At 39.4% G+C, this 22,709-nt stretch overlaps 1 protein-coding gene and 1 long non-coding RNA gene across 8 annotated transcripts in view; one reads left to right on the forward strand and one right to left on the reverse strand.

The window, feature by feature from the left end:
• The window catches only part of LOC119157794, a 786,943-nt gene that overhangs the window by 560,053 nt on the left and 204,181 nt on the right, over positions 1-22,709 (reverse strand). For all 7 annotated transcript variants that reach the window (XR_005107674.1, XR_005107672.1, XR_005107670.1 and 4 more), the window contains exon 4: positions 20,689-20,840. This is a non-coding gene — a long non-coding RNA (uncharacterized LOC119157794). The remainder of the gene's footprint in view (positions 1-20,688; positions 20,841-22,709) is intronic.
• MMP2 (matrix metallopeptidase 2) overlaps positions 1-22,709 on the forward strand; it is a 35,643-nt gene that overhangs the window by 11,806 nt on the left and 1,128 nt on the right. The window contains exons 6-12 of the mRNA XM_037409049.1: positions 4,435-4,608; positions 6,599-6,772; positions 7,877-8,032; positions 9,804-9,945; positions 15,737-15,873; positions 17,754-17,913; positions 21,383-21,492. Coding sequence (XP_037264946.1) covers positions 4,435-4,608; positions 6,599-6,772; positions 7,877-8,032; positions 9,804-9,945; positions 15,737-15,873; positions 17,754-17,913; positions 21,383-21,492 — 1,053 coding nt within the window. The remainder of the gene's footprint in view (positions 1-4,434; positions 4,609-6,598; positions 6,773-7,876; positions 8,033-9,803; positions 9,946-15,736; positions 15,874-17,753; positions 17,914-21,382; positions 21,493-22,709) is intronic.

Genomic DNA, 22,709 nt, shown 5'->3' on the forward strand with positions numbered 1-22,709 from the left:
CACTTTTTTCCCCTTTGCAGATAACCAGCTGCTATGAGCTTTTGGCAGCAGGGAGTGTTTCATCACTCTTGCTACCTTACATCCTGAGCAATGGATCCATGGGATCACTAAAACTCCTGCCTGCTACTGCTGTGTCGTAACAAATAATAAGAGAGTTATGAAAGAAAATGAAATAAAACAATGGAGCTTTTGTCAACTCATGCTAATCCTGCTTGGAACAGTACTAAATTTATTTATAATATTATGGCCGCACGCAGTCAGTACAAGAGAATAGAATGCAGAATGCTGAAAGAAAATTAGTGATGCTTAAGATGCAAAGCTAACAAAACAAGACATGGCCAGGGTTTTGCCAGGCCAGGAATGCACAAGAACAGCCCGGTATGTCCCAGGCAAGCCTCTACAAGTACTGTAAAAAAGCCAGTATATGTATTAATATGTATGTGTCAGTTTAATACATGTAATTTTTTGAAAGATCATAGATATGTGCATGTAGAAAAAGTTCAGATACCTTGTCTTCAAAACTTCTCTGGTATCCTCTTGTAGCCAAACACTAAATGGATTCCTGCTTGATAAATTTTGGGGATTTCTCAAGTTCATTTGCAAGACCATACATTTTCCAATATAAGGTTACACATTTTCTGCATCAGGATGCTAGTGGTTTACAAAGATAACCTGTTTTAGAACATACCAGTCTTCTAGACCTAATGTGGTAAAAAAGTATTCTTTAACTTCCAGAACCCTATTTGCCTGTGATAGATCACATCCAGAGCTGGCATCTACCATGATGACAGCTATTTATACAACTGTAGGGGATGAACACACAGGACTGTGAACTTTTAACACACTTCAGTTCATAAAAAAAAATAAATTAAATAAATTATCAATAGTTACATGACTTTCAGAACTAGCTTCTTTAGCCTAACATTTACTTCAGTAGATTATAAGCATGTACATGCACATACACCCCCACCCCCGATTATTATTTCCTAAAACTTTGCCATCTCTTTCATCCCCCACCTTTCCCCAAATCTCCTCTCCCTCAGGTTAATTCTTCTGGCCAAAAAAGAGCAAAATTGGGCTTATTTCTTTGAAATACTTTAAATGCTCAGATATAGTCAGAATGAAGCCCAAATTATAGAACAAACCAAGATTCACATACCCTGACTAATACCTTTATAAAACTGAAATTCATACAAGACTGAAAACTTAAGCAGTGAAGCTCTCTCCGGGAGAGTTTGTTCTGGAAGTTGATGCTCCTGGAAATGCTCGTGTCAAGGTTCTGAAACAGAAGGGAAGGGTTTCAGCCTTTTGTTTCTGATGTATTTGTTTCGCAAGATCCTCGAACAGTTATACACAGATGTTTCTTATTAAATTCAGAGTGGCATTGTTCACTTATTATTCCAAGACCCCATATGCTAAACCCCAGCTAATAAATTCAGATAGGCAAGGATTTACATCATAGACTCTGTGTTGGGGGGCAACCTTCCTAGTTGCCAGTGTTTGTTTCTCTCCTATTTAATTCACTGAAGCTAGTTTCAATTCTTCTTGTTATAGAGCCACCCTGCATATTTGGAAACATTTTTAAAGCTATGCTGTTGCATCAGACTCTTCTAAAGTTCATCCCAGATCTTAATTTTGTAGATTCAACTATCACTTGTCAAAGCAGAAGAAGGGAAAGCAGAAAGTTATCTGCCTATTACTTAAATCTTACACAGGTGTGCTGAACCTCTCCTTTGCCATATGGGATCAAGGGATCTTGAATCTCTCTCTTTACCCAACCCCACGGATACTACAAGGAGTTTAAGCTCCTAACTTTGGTCCTCCAGTATCTAATGTTACTGAGACCTGTACTCTGCCTGTATCTCCCCCTCAGTGGTCACAGTTCTTGTAGGCTGCTGCTTGACTGCTCTCCCAGGGAGAACCTTCAGCAAGCTGCAGCTACTTCCACCTTGGAGCTGTGCCACAGGGTGTTTAGCAGTTTTCCAGCCTGAGGTTTCTGTACATCACAACTGGCTGATTTTTCTGGGAAAAGCTAACGGTGCAGTGCAGTGCAACTCACAGATTAGTAATGTCCAGCCTGAATCTGCTCTCACATCAGCATATCTTCACCGATTTTTAAATTGCTGAGCTTAGCGTGATGCAGAAAAAGAGTCAGGCCCTTTAAGGTCCCCTGACAAGTAAATAAAGCTTTTGTTTTGTTTTGGGGAATACTGACCTGGTCTCTGTCTTTAGCTTTCATTTACACTAAAGCAAATAATTTTCTAGTTAAGGCAGGGGGCAGGATTTGAAAACTTAAAACCATTGTTACCATCACATGATGAGAAACTGCATTTTGACTGTGACTCAGAAAGACTCCACACAAAGCAGTAAGAGACTGACTTTCCACAAGGTTTTTGCAACTTAACTACATTTAAACCAATAAAAAATGGCTATTAAAATACAGAGTTTGCCAGATCTAAAGCTGGAAGCAGCTCATGTGGTAAATGAGTCATCTAAACAATTCGGTTTAATTTTGCCTTCCAATCCTATCATTTCTTTGTTAAAAAGTCTTTCTACAATCACGATAGTCACAGTCCTAGTTAATGCACGATTCCTAACACTTCAGTAGGCAAGACAAAATGCAAACATTTGCAGCTTGCTCTCTTAGGGAGGCAGCGTATGTTATCTTTTGCCTGGAGACAGGACCTCTGCGTGGCTGCTTCCATGCCTGTGATGCAGAAGGATACAGATGAGAGCTTGGCCAGAACAGAAGTTCAGCAAACTGGTCCATGTGAGCCCGGACTGCAAAGCTTTGCAGAGCAGTCCTCTCCTTAGTGAGACTGGAATCTATTTCAGTAACTTACTGGTTCCTGCCCCTGATACTGTGGCCAATTACAGATTTAAGTGGAAAAGGCAAAATGAATCATCTGTGTCACAATATCCCATCATTAGAGTCCTTCCCTGTCTCTCTTCGGCCAGAAAAGGTCTAGCATTTTTATTCATTACTATTCTTAAAGGTGAAGCACACTCATATGTCTCTTTCCATCAATGTATCAGATTAAGCAAAAGCAAAGCCCCTCAAACCCTACACAAAGACATTATTATGGCTTTTTGGTCATCAAAAATGACAACAGCAAAGTCAGTAATAACCTGCCACCTTCCCACATACACGCTGGGGTTTTAGCTGTAGCTTTAAACTGGGGGTAGGAGAGGCAGAAAGGTGTCCCCTTGCCTTACAAAATGCCACATCATGCACACTTGACATGGGGAATTCAAACAGATGTGTTTCATTCTGAGGTGCTGTTCTTAAATCTCAAGGGGAATTAGTGCATGGCTGCATGAAGGATTTTTGTCTGTTCAGTGCAAGGCCCGGCCCAGTTTGTTGCCCTCATGGTTTCCTCTCACTAGCACATGGCACTCAGACACTCTCCTACCATTAAGGATTCCCAGGGATACAGAGCAGCCAAGATAAGACAGAGCAGATTCACAAGACGTTAGATGCTCCAAGTCCCTGCATTTTCATGTAAATTTGGACATACGTTTTTTTAATATCAGCATGAGAGATTTTATCTGTCTTCCTCTAGACATTCCAGAAGGTTTACTGAAATCTTAAACCACGTCCCAGAACTCTTGACTCAGTTAAATCTGTACTCCATCCATGAGGGAGATTTCTGGTTCTCAGGGTTGAGCTCTGAGGCCTTGTTTGCGTATGTAGATGGCCAATAAATACCCCCTAGAAGACCAATACACTACCTTCAGGAACATTAACAAAGCCTCCGGTGTTCAGCTTTGTCGGAGGAGTCATATTTGTCCCCTCTTGCTTATCTATTGCGTGCCTGAGCCCAGCTGTGGGGATTCTTCGAAATGAGAAGCAAAGCCTAGAGGAAAAGTCTACAGGTTATTATCTGACTTGAACGCTAGTGTATGTCATCCCCTTAAAGAACCTGAAAATGTACACAGGTGGCCATCAGGAAAAACTGATCTGATTTGTCTGTGGCTCTGTACGAAGCTTGCCATTCTAGCTGACACTTTTGATCCAAGGTAAATGAATCAGCAGAGCACTAAGGAACATGAGTGACTTTCTCAGAATCCTTTTTCTAAGTGGTGTTGTCCAGAAGGGATGTTAATTCCATGTGATGAGACGGGCCATAAAGGATACACACAATGCAAACCACATTCAAACAGCTTGGTAGAATTTTCTTCACTCGCAGTTCATTTCTAAAGATCAATCACTCATTCTTTTCTATTCACTCGTGAGAATGTAACTTCCCTTTTCTATCTTGCCAAGGCACTTCATTCTTGGTGTAAAATAGAGGTTCTAAGCGTGAACTGAACCATGCGCGATGGCTGTCTGATCTCTGTCAGGACCTTCACACATTGCTGTTGGCACATTGTGATTCCTTGTTGATATTGAATGTCACATACTGACATTTTTCTCTTTCGTTCTCCCTACAGCACTTTTTACAATGGGCGGCAATGGTGACGGGCAGCCATGCAAATTTCCCTTTAAATTTCAAGGCCAGTCCTACGACCAGTGCACAACAGAAGGCAGGACAGATGGATACCGATGGTGTGGAACCACTGAAGACTATGATCGAGATAAGAAATATGGATTCTGTCCGGAGACTGGTATGAGGAATGTTGCTTGCATAACACAGTCTAATTTGTCATTGGGTTTTTTTTTTTTACACCTTCACCAGAGCACACAAAAGTTGATGCGTTAGGCACAATTTCAGCATAGGTGCCCAAGGAAGTAACTAGGACAGGAGCAACCTTTGTAAATGATACGGTATGCCATAGCACACAAAGTTTATGAGGGATACACAAATGTCATTGAACCATAGCACTAAACGCCTACCACTGCAGGATATTTATGAGTAGATTACCATTTGTTAATGGCCTTGGAAGAGAAGTCTCATGTGGCAGAAGAAACCATGCATAATATTTTAGCTTAATACTTACCATTTACACTTGGAAAACAAAATCCTGTTAGTATGTTAAGCTTGAGCTAATAGATCTTTTCAGCAATTCAAAAGAAGTGATATGGTTTCGCCAGGAAAATAGATTTCTTCTTTCTTCCCAATTTTTTATACTTTTTAACAAGTTTTATTACATAGAGGAACAAAGATTAATTTATAGCCTTGTATAGCTTGGCAGGTGTAGAATTTTAGGATAGAGACCAGAGTCCCATAAGTACTTAGATTGTGTAAGTAGAGCTATGGCAGTTCTAAAATCTCAGGCTTTTAACAGAGCCAAGGGGAAGCGACACTCCACCTGTAGCACCTGAAGCTACATTCGAACGTACATCCATCCTGGATTTTGAGTCTTTTGAAAGTGGCCTCACCAGTTAATGTATTGGTATTTGGCTTCCTGTTTCTTTTGATAACCAGGCGTAACCCTTCAACTTTACCTTACAGAACTTTTTAAAAAAAAATAAAAGAAAGGATCAGATTCGTTTTAACTTGCTACACAGTTAGGAAAAGAAAAATCTAAAGAACAGTTCAACAAAAGAACCAATATATCTAGAATCAATATTTCCACAGTCTCTATCACTGGAACCAAGAAATACGCCTATTTAAGTTTTTTTCCAGGTTAAAAGTTTTTTACTTGACACAGCTATGGGTTTGGGGTTTTTTTAATTAATTTCTCGCTTATTAACTAATAATAATGAATGAGAAAAAAAATAATAAATAATTAGGGACACAACCAGCTTTGCCTCTGTGTTGCTCACTTGTACCTTCCCAGAAGACAGACCGTAATTTGAAAAGAACTGTAATTGCTAGGTAGCAGTGTAAATTAATTTAAATGAGTTTTATATTCTTTTCCTATTCTGTTTATGATACCCATTGTAAACTGTAATTTTAAATTTAGCTAAAGCATCTTCCCCCCGAAAATACTTGTACATGTATATACAAATGTTATTTCTTATCTATTACTGCCATGTACTACACAGATGAGAACACACTTAGCAGAAAAACGTACAAGTTTTTGCAAAAGTATTGGTAAAAAAAACAAAAAAAGGGTAAAAAAAATCCTCCACATTTGATATCCTTTTCTTTGGAAATATCTACAACTAAATGCTTTTAAACTGTACCCTGCTCTCAGTACAAAACAAGTCCTCCTTGATATGACTCCTCTTCTGGACCTTTTGGGTTTTTTTACTTCAAAGCTTATGTGTCGGTGGGACACCTACTGACCAGGTGGATATTCAATAGCCCTTAAACCTTTCTGAACACTAAACCTACCTTCAACCTATTTGAGACACTCTTTAAAACATCACCAGGAAAGACCACCAAAAGATACTTGCTATGCGAGCACCTTCCGCAAAACTGTAACTGCTGCTTCCTCAGAGCTGCAATCACCAGTCCAGGGCTCATTCTTATTCCGACCAAAACTATTGGCGAGTTCATTGCAATGGCAATGCCTATTTTTTTTCATTTTCTGTGTCAGACAACTTTCTTTTCAGATATTACTTTTAATGTCAGTCCATATGTTCTTAACAGGACCACAGATTTTCCACTTTCTTTTACAGTGTAGTTTAGCAGAAGATGCATCAGCTTAATCTCACAAAAGGGATTCCCTCCTCACTGTCACTGTATTTTTCTGGCATTTTCCATAGCCATGTCAACAGTTGGTGGAAATTCAGAGGGAGCCCCTTGTGTATTCCCCTTCATCTTCCTTGGGAATAAATATGAGTCCTGTACGAGTGCGGGTCGCAACGACGGCAAGCTGTGGTGTGCTTCTACCAGTAGCTATGATGACGACCGCAAGTGGGGCTTTTGTCCAGATCAAGGTAACGCAGTTTGTCAGAGCAATAAAATGGTAACAGCATATGGACCCCACCAATGACATCACACCTACGATGACGTCATTCTCATCACTACTGTCAGGGTACACTACTTCTCTCCACCCCGAAATCTGAGCAAAACCTCTACATTTAAATGTGAGACTACTGTTAAAGTGTCAAGTCTCAGAGCTCATCAGCCTCATGCAGATTTTCTAAAATTATATGGATGAAGTATACTTCCAAAACATAGACCCCAAAAACATTCAATAAATAAGTAAGTGTTTTTCTCAGCACAAGTTTTTCCTTCCAAGGCTAAAAGCCACAAGCACTATAGTATTTCACTTGTATGTAATAACTACATTCTGATATTGGCCAAATTAGGAACAAATGCTAAATGTAAAAAAAATTAGTAAATTTGTGACTGATATTGCTAAAGATAAAAATCTATATTTAAAAAAATAAGAGACAAGATAAAGTTTGTATGGTTAATTAGTTTTGTTAATCTTTGTCTTTATTCGTAACATGGGTAAAATTAAATATAGCAAAAGACTTTTTACACATTTACAAACAAATGGTAGATTCAGATTTTTCTTTTAGGAGGAAAGTAACCATCAAATTTCAGACACTGTTTGGGCATAATTGATAAAATGTCATCCTATGATAAAAGCTTTTTAACCTAACAATATTTGGTACAACACTACAGATACAGAGACCTGCTTACCACTTGCATGCCATTTCATGATGAAAAGTAAAATTTGAGGTCTAGATTGCAAATTTAATTCTGTGCTTAAAAAAAAAGTAGTTTGATTTTACTTCCTACGCTTATCTTTTTTCACAGAAGTATTAAGACTGTGGTCAAAGTCACTTGCATGTGAGACAGCAGCAAATATCAACTACAGGAGAGGTTTTAGAATCTCTCTAATGAAATACCATTTCTGGCAACATGTACAACATTCAGCATTGGAGGCTGTAAATACTAATTATGATATTCATTATTGGGAGATTTTTTATGAGTAGCAAGGAAAATAAAATTATAAGACTATGAATAACCTGCACGATACACTTCTGTTTAGATGCAAGCAGCTAATACTATCCTGCTATGTTATCTAGGGTACAGTCTCTTCTTGGTTGCTGCTCATGAATTTGGCCATGCCATGGGATTAGAGCACTCTGAGGATCCAGGAGCTCTTATGGCCCCTATCTACACCTACACCAAGAACTTTCGACTTTCCCAGGATGACATTAAAGGGATCCAGGAGCTATACGGTAAAGTCCTCCCTCACCAACAGAACTCATCAGAAAAGCATGCAGCACAGATTGAGGTTTGGGACTCAGAACTTGCAGTAAATTACAGCCTGCACAATATCACCAGTGCCAGAAACATGCTCTATTCCTTCCTCCGTGCTTTGTTCTTGTTATTACTAGGGCTCCTACTTCAATTACGTATCACAATTTAACGATGAAGGATCACTAAATTTATTGAACTAACAGGAGCTCCAGAACTCTGCATAACCAAATCTTTAGATGAAAATTTCTAACACCTTTACTGGGACAATGAAATGCCGTGCTTTTCTCTAGCTTGAAATACCTGATGCGGGTGGGTTTGGGTGTCATTGTCTACAACACTCTGAGCTTTCCAGATCGCAACTCCCTGTAAGAGGCGAAGGATGTTGTTTTCTGTCCCAGCTCGGAAAGAGTTCATGTTGCCTTCCCACAACAATTCAAGCCATACAGTCACAATAACATTTGCAGAGAGTGTGAGAGCTGATACTTTGACATAAACATATTTGGAAAGCTCCTGGAGGAAAAAGTGGATTGAAGTATTTTTATGTTGCTACATCTTTAAAATTTATTATTTTCTCCACAGATACTCTTAGTAAAATGCATAAGTATTATTGTGGCTGAAGTTCCTCCCATGTATGTATTTTCTACCTTCTAGAGGCACAAGTATACCACAGTCAGTTAAGCAGTCAAAGAAAATCTATACCGTCTCTTTCTGTGCTTTTCACTTCTTAATCTTCCTAATTGTGACTATTATTCTACAGTATTCAACACCTATAGAAATGATAATAAGTATATACCAAAATGATTACACCACACGAGACACCTTTTTATCAAAAAACTGATTTGAATCTCCATTTTTTCCTTGTTCTTAGCAGCTTTAATTAAGACTGGGAATTGAGACATGGGCAAGGTTAAGTGAGTTTTCTAAGCTCACACAAAGAAAGTATCTTTGTTAGAGTTCAGAGTATAACCCAGTTGTCTCAAGGCACACTTCAAAACCTGAAACTATCTTTCTTGCCTCTTTATGACTGATATAATCCTTTACAAACTGCTTTCTATATAACGTATTTTTAAAAAACTTTGTTTTCTTCCATTATTATTATCTCAAATCAGCCACACTCCACTTCGTTTCATACAGTAGATCAACCTGATGTCAATGTCTCATAAGGCAACACAGCAGCAACCAAATAATAAACCAAAATAAAATAAGCCAGATGGCAAAGGGCATGTTATGAAGAGCACATTTTGATTATTGATTGGGGCAGAAAGACATACAAATGGCTCAAAATGCATCTTTGTTACTTGCAAAACGTTGGCACTCCTAGAAAGAAGAGAAACCCACTTTGACGTCTCTCTCAGCAGAGTTGCAGATAATTTTGAATAGAAGGACTTTGAAAGGTGTTTCTTTTCTTTAGAAGCCAGTAAAATAAAAACTGTGATGTTACTATTTGAACCCAGTATAGTCACTTCTGAATACCTTTCAAATTAATTATGCAGCTCAACATGGATAGACAATCACACAGGCTCAGTGCCCTGAAGGAGGCCACACAGCAGATTAAGGCAGGACGGAACCTGAGGCCTTCTCAGCTGTACTCAACCACCCTTCTGAAAAGATTTTATTACAGGTTTTTTGTCCTTCAAGCACTGCCTCAAATTATTCCCCTTCTAGAAATTATGGTAGTTGATGTTCTCCATGTAACCTGTGCAGCACTGTATTTCAGAGTTAACAGAATATCTCTGTCCACCATTACAGAAGCATCGACTGACGTCGAACCTGGACCAGGGCCAGGCCCACGTCCAACCCTTGGACCGGTCACTCCAGAGCTCTGCAAGCATGACATTGTGTTTGATGGAGTCGCACAAATTAGAGGAGAAACGTTTTTCTTCAAAGATAGGTAAGTGAGATAAATTGCTTACCAATGGGGCCTCAAGTGGAGGAATCTGTCAGACCTGTTCATCAAAATCTAGATATTTATTATCTGGCACAATCTCTGCCCTTTCTTTTGTGTGTTCAGAGACAGCAAAGTTTCTTAATGAAATCCTAAGGGAAAGAGATGGCAAATTCTGGTTTTATGGTTAAATAATATGGCTTTCTTTGCCACAAGGGTACACTGCTGGCTTGTGGTCAACTCGGTTTCCACCAGGACCCCCTAGGTCCTTTTTCACAAAGCTGCTTCCCAGCCTGTTGGCCCCCAGTATGCCCTGATGTTTGGGGTTGTTTCTTCCCAGGTGCATGACCTTCAACTGGTCCTTGCTGAACTGTGTGAGGTTCCTGTCATCCCGTTTCTCCAGGGGCCAAGGTCCCTCTGGATGGCAGGGAAACCCTATGGTGTATCAACCACTCCTCCCAGTTCTGGGTTATCAGCAAACTTGCTGAGGGTGCACTCTGCCCCATCATCCAGATCATTACTGAAGATGTTAAACAGTCTTCTACCCAGTATTGATGCCTGGGGCACACTGCAAGTTACTGGCCTCCGGCTAGAATTCATACCACTGACCACACTGCCTAGGCTCCGCCAGTCAGCCTGTTTTCAGTCCACCTAACCATCTGCTGACCTCAGCCATACTTCAACTCTGTCTCTACGAGAATCTATTGCAGTCAAAAAGCTTTCTGACCTGCTCTGCCCTCATCTACCAAACAAGTAATTTCATCATACAAGGTTACCAGGTTGGTTGAGCACAACTTCCCATTCGGGAATCCATGCTGACTACTCCCAACAACCTTCATGTCCAAAAGATTGCCTGTAATTAAAGACAGGTGAGATGATTATGCCATAAATTCACCTTTTCCTAGAGCTATTCTCAAACTTCTCTGACAGTCTGGATTTTCAACTTCAGTTGTTATTTTAGGCAGTTTTGTGGCAGTTTTGAATTTATGGTTTCTGCCCCACACTGTGATTGCACATGCCAAGATGCTATGACGATGACTGAGCTGGTGGTAGTTCTAGCTAAAAATCAGGACAAGGAAATGCCACAAACCTCGCAACTGTTCTCATTATATTTTCCACCCAATTTTACAGATTGGAGACCAAAAATTCACCCTGGTGTGAGCCCTGCTGCCTTCTTTGCAGTTACGTGAGGGTTGCTTAAAAGGGGAAAGTAGCTGGGAGACATCCAAACTTCTAAATGCATATGCAAACCAGATATGACCCCCAAAACCTGTAGAGATTTACCCATCTGTAATGTTAATCACAAAATTAGCAATGGAAGAGATGCATTAGTCAGTGTGTTGCTTGCCAAAGAAGGATTCATTCCCTATAAAATATTTCCGGATGCCTTTTGTAGCAAAATCTACAAGGATTGTAATTCAGAAATGGAAATCCCATCACTTTCAGTGGAGTAGAGCTCTGGAGGCACTGCCCTTCCTGATTGCATTTCATATGGTCTGCATTCTGGAGGAAAGCTTCAAATCCAATTGCAGGAAAAAATCTGACCTCAACTTCTAAAACCTCAACTCCTCCAAAAAAGTAGTTTATACAAAACTAGAATAAATAAATAAATAAAAGGCAATAATCTCAAATGCCTCTTCTGCCATGGAGACACTGTTTTAGCAAATCTTCAGTTTTAGCATAACTTCCATTATGATAGACCAGTCCAAAGAGGAACTTTGAATAAAGACACAATCATGGAAATCCATGAGCTAAGTCTTGTCTCTGAGAGGTTTAATCATCCAAAATCATTAAACAACAGCATTATGTGACTCATGGCTGCTGTAATAACACATCAAGGACACTGGTGATTGGGATAGGCTCCATGTGGTCAAGGCCTCCAAGGCAGAAGACACAAAAGAGATTTTTGATGCAAGAGCAGAGACATTCCTGATAAAATGAGGTGGCTGCACAGCTGCAGCTCCCACTGCCTTTTGCCAGGGCCTGTATTACCCAGCTGCTCAGCAATGAAGAGCATCTCCTAAGGAGTACAGGACTTGGCAGCACCATGGTGCGAGACACTAAAGCTCCTTTTTCCCTGCCATAAATCAATGCCCAGTTTTAAATCATTTATCCTCAGTTACCCTGAACATTCTCCCAAAGCCACTGAAGATCTGGGCCCACGCACATTCACTGCGTGTGCCTGAACAAAAAACTCCCTCCTATCATACAGAAACATATACGAGCACCTGAAGCTGATGGAAGTATTACAACTCACCTGTTCACTGCTCCTTGCCAGTGTCAGCTGAAATTTAAAAGGAAGCATCAATCAATAAATAAGACCCCCCACGCAAAACAGCAATTTAGTAGTTATTTGCATTTCTGGTGGTGCAAAGTTAAGCCATCTCCTCCAGATTTAAATTTTCAGCTAGAAGACATGAAGGATTTATTACTATGCTGGAAAGTTTGACTCTACTCAACAGCTTTTTATAACAAAACCCAACAGACAATTGGGTAACTTTACAGGCTGTGGTATACAATAATTTCCTTCAGTGCATTTCTTTCTAGTTCCCATCAATGTGATAACCAGAATAATAGCGCTTTGGGTTTGAAGTTTGAATTAATCTTTATCACAGGCTTTGTGTTTTAGCAATGCAGAAATGGAATTTCAAACTTCTGGTTGTAAGAACATAATGTTCCCCATTTCTGTTACGGCTGATAGGGGCAAAAAGGGTTCATTCAATCTGTCTGTGGGGACACCTGTGATACGTTTTGTACTATTCCTCTTGGCCCCATCAGCAGCAGGCTAAGATTTCCGTACAATCCAGCAATCCCTAATGGCAAGAAACAGCCACAGAATGGCCCCAATGTACCAACAGAGCAGCCTCACAGAAAGCCAGCACTGGACCCTTCCACCAGCACAGCTGGCCCCACCACCCTGCCCTAGCAAGTTTGCCAAAAGGGGTGCCCAGTCTTGCTAGCATAGTCATCAGAGAGCTAAAGTATTCATCTCAACTCAGTGCCTTCAAAAGGAAAAACATACTTCACCGCTGTAAAAAACCTTTCAAGTTCCACACTACCCACAGTATACAGATCCTCTTTTGCTCACTTGTGGGCCTTGGTTGTCAGCCAGACCTCCTGCTTGCTTCTCCTTTTGTAAACTGGTAATCACGCAAAGCTTGATCCAACAAGGAACAATTTTAAATCCATTCCTAAAGCGTCAAAGCAATTCAGTATTCTAGATAATCCCAACAAAATAGAAGTATTTTGCATTCAGATACAGTTGGTCAAAGAGCTATGCAAATACCAAAACAATCTGTTAAAACTGACTCATGCTTTATCTAACATGCAGCAAAAGCAGACAATTGTTGAATTGTTTTGCTCTGGAATGGCTTTGTCGGCCAGTCTTGCAGCTTTCCAAATCTCAGGCAAGCAGCATTATGAATCACTTTTGGAATTCAAAAAAACAAATGTCTATAATGTGTCGTGTGACTTCTATGATTCATGAAAATGACCATAGCATCCAACTGTCATATTACAGAGGCAAAAGGGGTAAATAGCAAAAAGGAGGTCAGATCAGACCAATTCTTTCAAAAAAGTATTTTTCTCTCCCTGCTCAAACCAAGGAAATAAAAGGGAATTACTGGAGGTGCTGTTGGCCAGAGAACAGTTGAGCTTTTCCACTGGGCACAGAATCCTCCAAGCAACGAGAGTGCCTGAGCACAGCATTTACACAGATGTTTTTGTTCTGAAAATGAACAAAAATTCAAACTTCTGAAGTTTACCAGGTATTACGAAGCACCCACTGGTTTGGTCCCTTTAGATAACTGCATGTAATAATGATAGTAATAATTATGATAATGATGATAATGATAATAATAATAATGGGAATCTTGATTATGTTAAAATATAATGTAAAATACTGACTGTAACAAATTATTAAATCTGCCTATAAACATAATATTAACATTCAACCTGAATGAGTTAAAACATTTTAACATGTTCAAAGTGAAATGAGAAGGCCAAAGAATTAATTTCACCATTTCCTCAATAAAATGAGTAGAAATAAAAATACCTCCTACCCGATTCAAAACCAAAAGAAATTCAGCTTTGACAAAGTTTCACTTGCCATGAAAAAACCTCACTATTTTAACAAGTCCCTTGAAACATGTGCTTTAATGAAAACCTAGTGTTCAGGTCTCCATTGGCTCTGAGAAGTTTGGAATTTGTACAGATAGTAATTATTAGTGCTGACTCAGCCATAAATCAGGTCCTAATTTGACTGACAGTTCTGTAACTTGGATTTTTAAAGGAGATACTTTTATGAATGCAGCGTTAGAAGGATTTGTTAGATGGATTTCCGTTTCGTATCATATTGGATCCTGCTTTTCTGTCTAAAAAGAGAATGAAACAAATGGTATTACCTTTTACAGCATTTCGTATGTGTTTAAACACTGTCAAAAGCAAGAGTAGTTAGCTAAATCCTTATTCTGTGCCTCTTTTTTTAAATGAAAATTATGAGTTACACTCAGAGGTATTTTTGTACATGTTAAAAGTAGACACATATTCAAAATGAGAGTAAGTTAAAATATTACTATCTTAATTATTAGTACCATGTCAGGTTAAATTCATGCATATTTTTAATTGAGACCCAAAAAAATGCACTCGCCAGTTACACTCTTCCTCATGAACACTATACATTACCATAAATCAGCATGTAGCAACTAATCATACTTGCAAATGCATTTCAAAAATTTTTATTTGTCCTAGCTAGCTCTGTTCACAGTCAAACTTCTGTTGAGAAAAATACAGCAATTTATTAAATTCTTTTAGGACTGCTCATCCAAATTTTAGGCAAAAGCAGAACTCAGTTTCAGATCCTGGGTTTCTCAAAGGTATAATTATTCTAGATAGGAATGGGTAGTGAATATTTATACTCTGCAAAAAATAAGATGCCAGTAGCATCTTGAGCTTCAGATGCATAACAATGGTAAAAGCTGTCTGGCCTGAGTATTTAATAGCTATAGCTTGGTGCAATAGCAATTCCACCAGGCTGTTGATTTTTCATTTTATGACCATGGCAAAACTTTTGTTCTGCTGGCAAAAAAAGTTGTTCATTCTATGGAGGAGGAAATAGCAGTGCTGTTTTTAATACTAAAAGCCCTCAGCACAAAGCTGTGCCGTTTAAATATAATTACAGCTTTTTAAAGCTTAAATCAAATGATGATCCTGCTGATACATAAAATAGCTAATAAATTACCCTTTGCATTTCTCTAATGAACATTTTTAGTGCTAGCAGTTTCTTTTACAGCCAAGCTCACTTCCAAGTGGTTTGCTATACTGTTATTAAATTTGAACTTTTAGTCACTACAATAGTAATTGCAAGAGCAATTCATGGAATACAGATCTCTGCTTTTTTCTAACATTCATCCGTCTGCTCCATACACAACAGCAGGAGAGTTCTAATAGTTTAAATGCCTTGTAAGTGAGTCTATTTGTATACTCAAAGCACAGAATAAATTTTGTGCTGACGCAAAAAGCAACAGGAAATCCCCAGCAATCAGTGCAAGTAATTTCACCTGCAGTCCAGCTTGCAGCTTATTGTGCAACTGTGTGAGCAAATGCTACTAAATGAAAGTTTTGGCTTTTCAGTCACTGTAGGAAACCAGTTAAATGTGTGTGTTGCAGCTAATGTGTGTGTGTGTGTGCGCATGTGTGCACATGCACGCTTATGTGGCCTTTGCCAGAAGTGATGAGAAACAGATGTGCTGGTGAATTAGTTCATTGTAAATCTCATACAATTTTCTGTTCTGCTCAGATTCATGTGGAGGACTGTAAACCCCCGAGGAAAACCCACAGGTCCTCTTCTTGTTGCCACATTCTGGCCTGATCTGCCAGAGAAAATTGATGCTGTCTATGAGGCCCCTCAGGATGAGAAGGCTGTATTTTTTTCAGGTATTGGTTTTAAGTTTTAAATTGTAATTAGCCGTTTGCATAAATGCTGCATTTGAGCTCAGTTTCCTCTGAGTTGTAACTGGGCCAGGGAATGGCCTGCCTAAGAGCCAGTACAGCCAGCAGGTATGGGTGACAGATCTCAAACATCCCACACTGAGGATTTTAGGGCAAAGGCTGAATCTGAAAGACTCCGAACAGCATTCAGCCTCCATTACAGCAAAGGGGAGCTGTAAGCACCTAGAAAGATGCACTCAACAATAAGCAGGACTAATCAAGAGTTATTATTATTAAAAAGAAACAACCAAAACCAAAACACCCCACCAAACAACAATTGTGGGAGCTCTGTTTCATCAGTCAATGCTCTGTTTTCCTTCTGTTTCCTCTCATTTTAAGCTCTTGTCTCTGTACATGTTGCTTGAGAAAATTAGATCCTCCCCCCCACCCTCAAGCCCTTCCCTGTCTCCTCCTTTTTTGCCAAAGACTGACTTCCACTCTGGCTTCCAAGCATCTTCCTTGGTGGCTCATCAGGCAGAGGACAGAGGCAGCCGTGCTAGCTGCCTCCATGGGAGAGGCGGGTAACGGGATGCGTTACTCTGCCTGTCATAAGTCGCACACATGGTTCGGCTGTACTAGCCAAATTAGCGGAGCTGCGAGGCTGTTTTCAACATGTAAAACTGAGCCAGCAAAAACTGGGCTCCAGTATCTGCTAAAAACATGACTAAACATCTCCAATCATGTAAAAACCATATGGCCAATGCTGCTGTACATTTTCTGTACAGGAGAGAAAAAAGTAATGATAATCTATTCCATATGTCTCAAAGGCCATTTGCTTTAGTTTACATGGGGGGTGGGGAGCTTAAAAAAGTTTTATTTCAGGAGAGCTAAAACACTTTAAATACTGCATATACTATATACAATCCTATTACATCTAAGCCTCTACATAATCCCATTACATCTCAACTTCTCTCCCTCTCTTTATAATTTCAGGAAAATGTAACTAACCTGCTTTAAAACAAACAAACAAACAAACAAAACACAAAACCACAAAACCAAAAAGAACTTAAACACAGATCGATTTGGAAGTTACATGTAACCCGACTATCTTAAAACACTTACTGAGACCCACCCTTTGTTCCTGAACCAGGACACAGTAACTTCTCAGGACCTCAGATGCTACACTTTACACTTTTCCCATATTAATACTTTATTTACTTCCTTTCCCACTAGCAGAGATTCAAAGAAACCTCCTTTCATGAATGACTCCTTCCACGGCTTTCAGTGAATCCAGTGAGTGTATTTCCCAAGTAAATTATAATTCCATATAAATAACACAGAATACTAGTACATCTTCCACTAGTGCAGAGTGGAGAGTCATTAGAAAATGTCATATGACAAAAGACAACAGAAACAGGAATTTTGGGCAAAAAATTCCTGTTAATCACTCAATAAAATCACTCAACAAAACAAATGGAGCGTGAACATGAGCTTCTGAATTTGACCTTCAGGGGCGCATGCCTGGTTTCAGACCACCGTCATCATAAAAAAATTACCAGTATTAACTACAGGTTTTAATATAACCCCAACTGTACTAAGACAGTGTCTGCCTCAAAGACAAGGCAGCTAAGAAGGGAGGAAGCGAGAACACACTGAGGTGAAGTCTTTTGCTGAGAGGCAAACACCACTTAAGAGGCAAAAGCAGAAACTGTAATCACGGCACACCTGCACTCTAATCTAGTGCGTCACAGATGATAAAATATTAGAAAGACCAGTGGTACAGTTAGTGCAATAAAATGTCACATAACAAAGTATAAAAGAATAAATATTCCTCTGTATCTAATTAATAAACAGTGTTTGTTTGCTTTGTTTTCTCCCCTACTTAGGAAACGAGTACTGGGTTTATTCAGCCAGTAACTTGGATAGGGGCTATCCAAAGAAACTCACCAATCTGGGACTACCCCCTGATGTGCAACGTGTTGATGCAGCTTTCAACTGGGGCAGAAACAAGAGGACCTACATTTTTGCTGGAGACAGATACTGGAAGTAAGATTAATTGAAGTGCTGGTGGTACGCTGTTAGCCAAGCTGTGTGTCTAGGGCTGAAGGCACGCTGAGGTTCAGGAGGTAGGAACCAAACACAGGTTCATCCTGTTAGAATTCAAATTGAGGGCTGCCAGGACAGCGCTGACAGCCGTGGTGAGTGAGGATGCTGAACCAGGGAGTATGGCTAGGAAAGCGCTTCAGTAGAGCAGCAGGAAACTAACACGTGTTTGAGAAAACGGCTTGCAATGGGAGAGGATATCGGGGAGTCCCTGTCAGGCTGCTCACCGCTATCAACCCATCCCTCAGCCGCTATGTACCAGCAACTGCCCCACGTCAGTCTCAGGCTCCTAAGAGGGGCATGCTGTCTCTACTGTCAGCTCACAACTGCTGGCAGAAAACTCTGAAAGTAATTCCTTAAGAACGGGCTGATCTCCAATCGCTTGAAGCCAAAGGCTGATCAGATTGCCTTTTGAAATTCTTTCACTAAGCCATCAGGTTTGGAGGCGCTGGATGTAAAAGAAACAGCAGTGTGACTAGCAAAGCAAGCTGGGGATGACTGTAAATCCTTTCAGCAGCCGATGTACCAGTCACTAACACATTTGCTCTGCTAATAAAGTTGGCACTGAGGAGAACTGAACAAACCACAAGAAGTGTATCTGTATAGTACTTTGGGAAAAATCTTAGCTTCAATTCATTTTGACAGTCTCTACAATCCTTTTCATGTTTCCAGTACATGCTCAGAGAAGTTTTTGTTGCAAAGAGCATCACAAATGTGGTATTCCACAAATGCACGTAACTCTATTTGCACTAAGGTTCCTGTTCAAAAGACTACATAAGAAGCAAAACATGATGCAAAGTAAGCAACCAAACTCAGGAGTCCTGCTACTACGCTCTATCCAAGAAAGCTATTGGACTCATAGATTAGGAAAGAATGTCCTTAAAATATCTCAAGGTCATTACTGTGGTGGAAATAAATATCCTACATTACATTTGATGAAGAGTCTACTAATTGTACTTAATAGAATTTCATTGTCATATCTGGCCGGAAGATCTGGCACAAAAGATCATCTTAAAAAGCAGCGGCACTTCAGTGCTTTGAGGAACTTTGTGATTTACCTCTGTGCTGCCTATCAGAATGGCATGACAACAAAAGAGACACTAACGTCTGCTTTCACTGTCAGAGGTCTCTTCCAGGACCAGAACTTTATTTCAGGAATGCAGATATTACACAACAGGCTGAAAGTGGAACTGACAATTTAGAGGAACATTAAACATCACAAACACCCACCAGAAATCTAAAAGATTCTCCAAGCTTTAAGAATTCCTTCTGAGAGATGCTCTATATAAAATATCAAAGGAGGTCTCAGTATAATTGAGTCCATTTTATGTGAACATTAATTTCATGTTATGATCAAACTGGATGAGTGTCTTTATTATATCCTAATGGCTGTGGATTCCTGTAAGTAAATAAAATACCCTTTCGCAATTGCCACTTGATCATAACTTTCAATTATTTTGAGGACAGTACTCTTCCCCATTATCTAAAGGAAAAAAAACCAAAACAACTTAAAAGCTAAAGAATGTTATTCGTTTTTAATGTCATATTGTAGAGACCATCTTAAACATTTGCAAGTGGTTCTGACACAGCCATTTGCAATACTTTGGATTCCTACCAAAACCTACAGACTATGAGTTAGCAAAGCTGCCAGTCTCCTCTGATTAACTGTACTCCAGGCACTCCAAGTAACCCAGCACTCTAGTCACAGACAGTACTTCTACCAAAGTACCTTATCAATAGCAGTCACTGCAGAATACATAATTTACTGTTTAGAAACCAAAATAAGCTCAAATGATTTCTATCTGTGTAAAGTAGAAAGCAAGCAGTTGACAAATATTTCAGAAAAAAATGCATCTCTGTTTAACACAGACATTATAAGCCTTAAGTATGTGGCTGTTTTATTTTATATAAGGACTCTGCCCCACGGAATCAAAATAGTTACATACCATAGTTTTTCCTCTGCCATTATCACACTTACTTTAAATGGATTTTTTTTAAGTCTTCTCCTCTCCCTCCTTCCAGCCCCAAGCTATTTTAGCGTTATTATAACAAGATTGTTAAGCAAAGTGAAGTTTCGTGAGGGAGAAGACAAGCTGGCTCAGATTCCACAGTTAACGTTTTAAAGCTACCCAGCAAGGTACTAGATTTTCTTTAAATATCCAAGGAAAAAAAATAGTAATTCATTCAAATTAATCACTTAAATTGATTTTGACCACCCTACTGCTCATTTCTGCTGGTGTAACTTTGGATATAATCCAAGCAGTTCCATACAGCAAAAAAGGAAAGGTAACATGAGATACATACAGATACAGATAAATAGAAATCGAGAGCATAAATGCATCCCTCCCTCCAATACTACTCAAAGGCAACCCCTCTGAAGTCTCCTGCTCCTGAAGAGGTGCTGAGGGCGACTGAGGCCTCACACGCATTGGAACCCTGGTTCAAACTATATCCCATGTAACTGCTCCTCAGTACATCTCTACTCTTCCTGCTCAGCACCGACTCCCACCTATGAATCAGAAAAATGAGGAAACCAGGCACAGTCTGGCTCCTTCCACCTTCACTTTCAAGGACCTTACACCCCTGGGACATTTATTCCCTATATACGGAAAGGGAGATCCTGAATTATTTGTTTGTGGGAGTGTAAAACTGGCTTTGCACAAATCTATCTTTGCATTCTACAGTGGAAAGCACACAGTAAATGAAACAACTGATCACCTGCCGATGTGACACAGGCCGATCCACTTGCTTCTGAAGGACACTGCAAACTAGATCCAGCTTCTACGGAGTCAGGCGGATTTACATCAGCTGCATTTTGCCTCTTTAAAGCATGGACTCTAAAAGCCATTGTGGTTTTGGGCTCCCTTCCCCTGCAAGGAAAAGCATATATTTTTAACTCGGTATTTTTCTGTTGATCATCGCTGAGAGAGAGACTGTGTGAAAATAATAGGGGATTTTAATGAAATGTTAGGGAAAGTAATTAGTAATTTAATAGCAATCCATCAGTTACACAGATATTATTATACTACAAGCATATTTCAAATAACATGTAAAAAAGATAGCCATTTCACATTAAAATCTGCTATCTTCAGATGTTGGCTGCTGCCTGAAAAAAGTTACCTTTCCTTGAATTATGTGTGGAATTTTAAAGCTACGTTTCTGAAAAGGGTTTTGCTTAGAAATTGTATTTTCAATTCAGCAAGAACTGCATTTCCAAAAGGAAAGATGTAAAATTTCATAGGGTTTTAAAGAGCTGGGAATAAGTATAATGAAATAGACACACTTACAACCTCTGTTATTATATTTGTTTGACTGTTCTAGACAGTCACATTTGCTGAGGACTCCCTGAAAAATAATGTTCAATTTTAACATTAAATACAGATTTGTAAAACAGGGATATAATTTTCTTCAGGTACAATGAAGAGAAGAAGAAAATGGAGCTTGCATCCCCTAAATTCATTGCTGACTCTTGGAACGGCGTTCCTGATAACCTTGATGCTGTCCTGGGTCTTGGTGACAGTGGTAAGTTGTAATTCTGATTTAAGTCACTCACGAGCAATCTTATTTGTCTGCTGTGAATCTTAATTGGAGACTTTAATTTCTTGTGGTCCATGAGTAGGAGCCAAATTGAGCCAAATTCCCATTCAGCTTTGCAAACTACTGGTTCAAATAAACTTTCTTTGTCACTATTTTCCCATTAAGCAGCAGTTGATAAATAACCTACTAATTCACAGTCTAAACTTTTTAAAATGAAGCGTTTATGGAATATGACCTCTCCTGAATATTTTTGTCCAAGCAAATAATAATAATAGTAGTAGTTATGCTAATTTACCTTTACCATGAAGGTCATTTAATTTCAATCCGCTACTAGTCTTCATCATTTACTTCCTTGATGTTGAACACTTTGCAAAACTTAACAAGGCAAGAAACAGCTTTTATTAGCATCTTCCCCCTTTTCTTCCCTGCATTTTTTCTTTTTCTTTTTTTTAAAAAAGAGCTATATACTGTCTTAAGTGCCTTAAAGCATCTTATTGCTTCCCCTTGCTATGTTGTACAGATCTAGAAACCTGCTATACAAGTGTCAGATGAGACATGGAGGAAAGTAATCTATGATGCAGTCACTTTTATGTCAAGATGTCCCTGAGGCTCACATCTGAGTTCATGTTGGTTTTCCAACATGGAAAAACCTGGGCATGGGGGAAAATAGCTCTTTGGAGAATTCTCTTTCTAGTTTAGTTTGAGACAGAGACTAAATGACTCCTGCCACCCAATGCCTGATGCACAGTAAATGTTAACACCAGGAGGCTTGACCAGGCCAGTCCCTATGGCTTGGAAATTTCCCAACTTCTTGACTGCTCCACAGGTACCAGCATGCAGTCACAGCACCATTTCAGCATCATCCTGCTCTAGCACAGCCAGAACTTGGGTATGATAATCTCCTAGGTCACAGTAATCTCCTACCAACTGCAGCTGAGATCCTGGCCCGTGGTTTGAAGTGGCCTCATATTTCACACAGATATGCAAAATGTCTGGAAGCACTGCCGATATCACATGAGTCTCGACTCTGTTACATTTTCAACATCTATTTTGCCAGCAAACATCTCTTCCCAGAAAATTCTGGCTCACAACATGGTAACCTGACTTCAGGCTCCACTTAACAAGACCTCTCTTGTCCAGGGTGGAATTTTTATGTATTTTTAAAATAAATCTTTTTTTATTGTGTGTAAATACTTGGAGAA

The sequence above is a fragment of the Falco rusticolus genome, chromosome 15 (genome assembly GCF_015220075.1).
Source record: "Falco rusticolus isolate bFalRus1 chromosome 15, bFalRus1.pri, whole genome shotgun sequence".
Taxonomy (NCBI): Eukaryota; Metazoa; Chordata; class Aves; order Falconiformes; family Falconidae; genus Falco; species Falco rusticolus.